Source organism: Marmota marmota, unplaced genomic scaffold, assembly GCF_001458135.2.
Source record: "Marmota marmota marmota unplaced genomic scaffold, marMar, whole genome shotgun sequence".
Lineage (NCBI taxonomy): Eukaryota > Metazoa > Chordata > Mammalia > Rodentia > Sciuridae > Marmota > Marmota marmota.
The window spans coordinates 53,391,001-53,397,621 of NW_025999842.1; the positions used below are offsets into that span (position 1 = coordinate 53,391,001).

Consider the following 6,621-nt stretch of genomic DNA (forward strand, 5'->3'; position numbering starts at 1 on the left):
GGGATGAGAGGTGGGAGGGAAAGGGAGAGAGAAGGGAAATTGCATGGAAATGGAAGGAGACCCTCAGGGTTATACAATAGTACATACAAGAGGAAGTGAGGGGAAAGGGGAAAATAATACAAGGGGGAGAAATGAATGACAGTAGAGGGGGTAGAGAGAGAAGAGGGGAGGGGAGGGGAGGGGGGATAGTAGAGGATAGGAAAGGCAGCAGAATACAACAGACACTAGTATGGCAATATGTAAATCAATGGAAGTGTAACTGGTGTGATTCTGCAATCTGTATACGGGGTAAAAATGGGAGTTTATAACCCACTTGAATCAAAGTGTGAAATATGATATATCAAGAACTATGTAATGTTTTGAACAACCAACAATAAAAATTTAAAAAAAAAAAGAAATTATGAAAGCAATCCTATCTGCATCAGGTATGTACACAAATACCTGGCAATAATTAACCAAGAAAATGCAAGACCTCTACATTGAAAAAGAAATACTACTGAAAGAAATTAAAGACACACAGAAAAACAGAAAGACCTGGATCACAGGTTGGGAGAATATTGTTAGGCCACATTACCCAAAACAGTCTGCAGAATCAATGCAATTTCCATCAAAATACCAATTCCATCTTCACAGAAGAAACAATGTTAAAATTCATATGGAAGCATAAAAGATGAAATAGTGAAAGCAATCTTGAGCAAAAAAGAACAAAGCTTGAGGCATCAAAATACCTGATTTTATGACATACCATGGAATCAGAGAAACCCAAACAGCATGGTATTGACATAAAAACAGAAACACAGACCAAAGGAACATAATAGAGATCCCAGAAATAAGCCCATACATCTGCAGCCAACTGATTCTTGACAAAGGTGCCCAAACCATACATTGTAGGAAGGACTGTCTCTTCAATAAATGGTGCTAGAAAAATTAGATATCCATAGGCAGAAGATTAAAACTTGACCTCTATCTCTATATAAAAATCAACTCAAAATGGATCAAAGACCTAATGTAAGACCTGGAACTTAAACTACTAAAATAGAACATAACAGAAATACTTTAATACATTAGTACCGGGACTTATTTTCTGAATAGAACCCTCAAAGCACAGAAAACAAAAACAAACATAAACAAATGGGATTACATCAAAGTAAAAAACTTCTGCATGGCAAGAGACAATGTACAGAGTGGGAGAAAATAATGGCCAACTATTCACCTGGTAAAGGGTTAATATCTAGAATAGACAAGGAACTCGAAAAACATAACAAAAATATATAATCTAATGTAAAAATGGGCAAATAATCTGAATGACATTTTTTAAAAAGAAATACAAATGGCCTACAAATAATATGAAAAAAATGCTAAACATCATTAGTTATCATGAAAATGCAAATTAAAGCTACAATGAGATACCGTCTCACCCCAGTAAGAATGGCGATGATCAAAACAACAACAAAAACAAATGCTAGCAAGTATGTGGGAAAAAAAGAACTTTTATATACACTATTGGTAGGAATGTAAATTAGCATAATCCTTACAGAGAACAGTATGGTGGTTCCTGAAAAAACTAAAAATAAATATGCCATATGACCCAGCTATCCTATTTCTAGGTATACATCCAGAGGAAATGAAATCAATATACCAAAGAGATACCTGCACTATTGTTTTTGTTCATTACAGAACTATTCACAATAATTAAGATAGGGAATTAGTCTAGGTGCTAAAGAATATGTGGTGTATTCACACAATGAAATATTATTCAGCCATGAAGAAGAATAAAATAATGTCTTGGAAGCAAAATAGATGGAATTGGAGGACATCATGTTAAATGGAGCAAGCTAGACACAGAATGACAAGTATAGCACAATCGCTCTCATATTTGGAAGCTTAAAAACAACTCAAACTGAATTTAAAATAGTGATTAATAGAGGTTGGGGGTGTGTGGGTGGATGGGGAAGGTGGATAAAGGAAAGATGGATTTGATTAGTGCAAGTGTATGCATGTGTGAGAATTACATGAAGAATTACATTAACATGAACAATTAATACATATTAATAAAAAACCAAAACTTATTCCTTGATTTTTCTGTACACGATGACTATTTTCAATGCCTCTGACATAGTCATAAAGTCAGTTTATGATACCTATTAATCAATAGGCTATATTTTTAAGATTATATTATTGTTAAAATTAATTTAAAAAAACTCACAAGATAAGTCAAGCTTAAGGATGGTGTTTTTAGGGCATAATGGAACATAGGGATTTATTTATCATGAGCAAAATATCTATTTTTTCCTGATTAACAAGTAAAAGTGGAATACATACTGATTATATTCTACTTCATGGAATCACTGATATAGCCATAGGTAGAAGAATTAATCTCATCATTTAAAAACATTTAGGCCAGCGCAGTGGCAATGTGTCTGTCATCCTAGCTACTTGGGAGGATTTCTGAGCCCACGGTTGGAGACCTGTCTAGGCAATACAATGAGATCTCATTTCAAATGCATAAATGAGTAAGTATAAACATGTAAAAAGTTAGTGTAAAGGTAGGTATGGTTTTATAGAGTCATGAAAATAAAATTTTCAGGTTTTAGATAGTATTAGTTTGCATTTATCATTGGCTTCTTAGTGAACACATTACAGAGACAGTTTTGTTTGGGTTTCAATTTGACATTTTTTTTCCTTTTAAAATATTACTCTAGAAAACTGGATATGTACCCCTTTTTAAAATTTCTGTCGATGTCATTTTATTTGTGTTGATTTGATGTTAAAATGTGTTGGTTTTAGTATTGAGAGTATTATTAAAACTTTGCTAAACGGAAACATTTTCTTCCTTCTCAACTGCTTTTCATTTTCCCCATGAAAAATTATATTCAGTTTTTGTTAAAAAAGAAAAAGACATTTGTATTATAAAATTTAAGTACACTGTTAAGCCTATAAAATACATTCTAAAAAATACCTTAACAACAGGAAAATATATACATATACACATAAAGACATTCATCAAAGTATGATTTATCATAATAAAAACCTGAAAATAATCTTAAAGGACCCACAATTAGGCAACAGTAAATAAAAATAATATACTATAAAATGAAATACTCTACAGACATTATAAAATGTTAAGAAAATATGTGAAGTGAAATAAAAAATAGTTAAAATATATGTTTAAGGCAGTACAAAAAATTATATATACTATGCAATATAATCATGGCTACAGAGAAAGATAGGATGTGAACAACGGGGTGTCTTTTTGGACAACAGAATTATAGATAACTGTGTTTTCTTCTAGCTCTTTATAAGTTATCCATATGAACATTTGAAATGTAGATATTTATGTATATAATTTTACACATATTTTATATTTTTTCTTTCTTGAGTCAAAAGGCTCTCACATGGCTTTCCTAATTAGTTACTTTGCATATTTTAATGCCTGAGAAACTGTCTTATTTTTAATTTTGGGTTTCTCTGAGAAATTATTAAATATTTTTAAAAGAAAAGAGATTTGTTGAAGTTACAAATAAATTTATCTCTTTTCACATTACTATATTTTAGTCCTCACCCTCTCTATTTAGAAAATAATGGCAAGAACTTACCCTTTATGTTGTCATTGGAAATAGTTATACAAACTTCTTTGGACGCTTCCATTGTAAATCCCCACGTGTTTGAGTTTCCTGCTGAAAAGCAGTACTCAGAATTCAGTGAAGACACAGGAATTCTCAACTGGCACAGGGACTCATTACAATCATCTTCCTTTGGTTCAAATTTTATATCTGCCATCTATATGGGAAAAAAATACAATGAAGATGTCTGACTTCTTCATCTATACAAAAATCCCCATAGTTATCTTGGTCAAACACCTAAAGAAAACACATATATGACAAACACTAAATATGTCTGAAAATAGTATTCATATCAAATAATAAGTCAATTTGTCACTTCAAATACAGCATGATAATGTGCATTTGTTAAAATGTTCTTTATGGGAATAGTAAGTTTAAAAACTTGAGCGGGGATGTTCATTATTAGTTGTTAAACCAACAGATAGATGTTCATTTGTCCCATTGCTTAGAGTGTTAGAAATTTAGCTTGTTGAGGGAGAACAGCATTTATAGGAAGCATAATAAAGGCGTTGCATGAAGGCTGCAGGGTCTCTGGGCAGTGATACACAGAAATGACTGAAGCAACCCCTCCTAGTTCCTCTTTCATTCCCCAGTGTGTGGACCACCTGTGCATGGGCCTGAAGACGCAAAGGTAGTGCTGTGGTTTGGCTAAGTGTTCCCCATAGGGTAAGGATTGGTTCCCAGGTGGTGGTATTGGGAAGTGCTGTGGACCTTTAAGATATGGGGTCTTATGGGAGGTCATTAGGTCATTGGGGCATATCCTTGAAAGGGACTGAGAGACCCCAGTCCCTCCTCTTTCTGCATGGTGTGAGATATAATCACTTGAGCTGTGGGTGTAGCTAAGTCATATAGTACTTGCCTAAGAGGTAGGAGGCCCTGTGTTCAATCTCCAGCACTACCAAAAAAAAAAAAAAAAAGGAGGGGAAAAGAAGAGATGCAATCATGTAATCATTTGTTTAATCACTTGTTTGCTCCTACACATGTGCTCCCACTGCGATGTGCTGCCATCTACTGCCTTCATTAGAACTAAGCTGGTGCATACCCTTGAACTTCTAAAACTGGGAACTAAATAAAACTTTCTCTTTACAAGTTAGCTGTCTCTGGCATTTTACTGTACTAACAGGAAGCTGACTAAGGTAAGTAGGACAGCGGTGACTATTACAGTTTGGGTCTAGAATGTCCCCCAAAAGCTCATGTGTTGAAGGCTTGGTCCCCAGTGAGCAATGCTCAGAGGTGGGGCTCTTGAGAAGGGGTGATTGGATCATGAGGATCCTGACTTCATCAGTGGATTAATCCATTTGATGTATTAATAATTTCATGCTATTTCTGAGAGGTGGTGGAAACTTTAGGAGTGGGGCCTAGTTGGAGGAAAGAAGTCGCTGGGGGCATGACCAGGAAGGGCATTTCTTATCTCTGGCCCCTTTCTCCCTCTTTCCACTTCCTGGCTGCCATAAGTGAACAGCTTTTCTCCACCCTTACACCATGATGTTTCTGCCTCGCTATAGGTATAAAAAAGCAACCCGGCCAGCTAACCATGAACCGAAATCTTTCAAACCGTAAGCCATAATAAATCTTTCCTCCATTAAGTTGTTTTTCTCAGGTATTTGTCAAGGTGGTGCAAAGCTGACTATCACAGAAAATTGGTACCAAGAGTAGTGATGTTGCTATAAACTCCCATTTTTACCCCGTATACAGATTGGTTCAATACCCTAATTTGAGAAAGTCTGAAGATGCAGGATAGAGAAGTCTTAGAATGTTGTAAGAAGAGCTTAATGGACAATTCTGGAATGAGCTCAGAAGACCAGATTGCTGACAGAATGCTGGGAGAAACTGCTTGTGAGGTTTCAAACCAAAATGAAGGCTCCACTGGGAAATGGATTAGAGGCCATTCATGTCACATTCTGTCTACAATCTTGTCCATGTCATGAGACTGGGTAAGGCTGAATTTAAAGGTGATGGACTAATTAATATGGTGGAGAAATTTCAAGAAGCAAAGCATTCAGGCAGTGGCCTGGGTTTTGCTGGTTCCTTTTAGGTAGGTTTACAATGAAAATTGGGAGCAAAAAAACAGCAGAAAGATTGGAAAAATTTGCAGTTTAGTCAAAAAAAGCACATTTGTTGGGAACCAGGAAGATGCGGTTGTTCAAGAAATTAGCATCACTGAAGAGAAGCCAATTACTTTGCACCGAGATAATACAAAACAAGCCTTGAAGGTATCTCAGGCTCAAGGGTATAAAAGTGAAAACTCTTTGAAAGTCTTTACTTTGAGAAAGGAGTTCTGGGATGTCCTGATCATATCCTGCAGGGCCCCAGGAAGTTGTAGCCCTAGAATTTTTTTCAGAATGCTCAGATACCCAGGGACTCATAGACCACAGTAGCCATGGTCCAGGGGTGCCTGGTTACTGCCCCTATTGGTGGCAGACCTTAGCTTTGTCCACATAGTGCTGGTTTTTGGAATGTGAAATGCAAGAGTTACAGAGTCATGTAGGCTTTCACTGAGATTTCAAAGACAGGCCTGCGAAGCCAGGCAATATGCAGCAGGTTTGGAATTCCTGTAGGAAGCTCCTGAAAGTGTGATTCTTAAAGCGCTGAAAGTAAAGTCAAAGCAGCAATGGAGACCCCAGGAAGTTACTGATGCCAGGAATGTGGCATATCTGCTGAGGAAAGCTGTAGGAAGAAGGAAAAACCAAATCTAAGGGAGGTATGGGGACTACAACCAACAAGGCCATAGGGATGGGCTGTGAAAATAATGTAATTATATTCTCACAGTTGTACTGTTAACTTCTCTTTCAAAAAATTTAAATGATCCTGCCAGGCTCAGCGGCACAAATCTATAATTCCAGCAACTCAGAAGGCTGAGGCAGGAGGATTCAAGTTCTGAACTGGCCTCAGTGACTTAGTAAGTCCCTGTCTCAAAATAAAAAGAACCAGATCTGGAGATTAGATCAGTGATAAAGCCCCCTTGGGTTCAATCTCCAGTACAAAAAAAAAAAAAAAA

The 6,621-nt window shown here is 36.2% G+C and overlaps 1 protein-coding gene across 2 annotated transcripts in view; it reads right to left on the minus strand.

Annotated features, from left to right (window-relative positions):
• Window positions 1-6,621, minus strand: part of Ifngr1 (interferon gamma receptor 1) — a 31,035-nt gene that overhangs the window by 9,894 nt on the left and 14,520 nt on the right. For both annotated transcript variants that reach the window (XM_015501620.2, XM_048798839.1), the window contains exon 5: window positions 3,597-3,780. In XM_015501620.2, coding sequence (XP_015357106.1) covers window positions 3,597-3,780 — 184 coding nt within the window. The remainder of the gene's footprint in view (window positions 1-3,596; window positions 3,781-6,621) is intronic.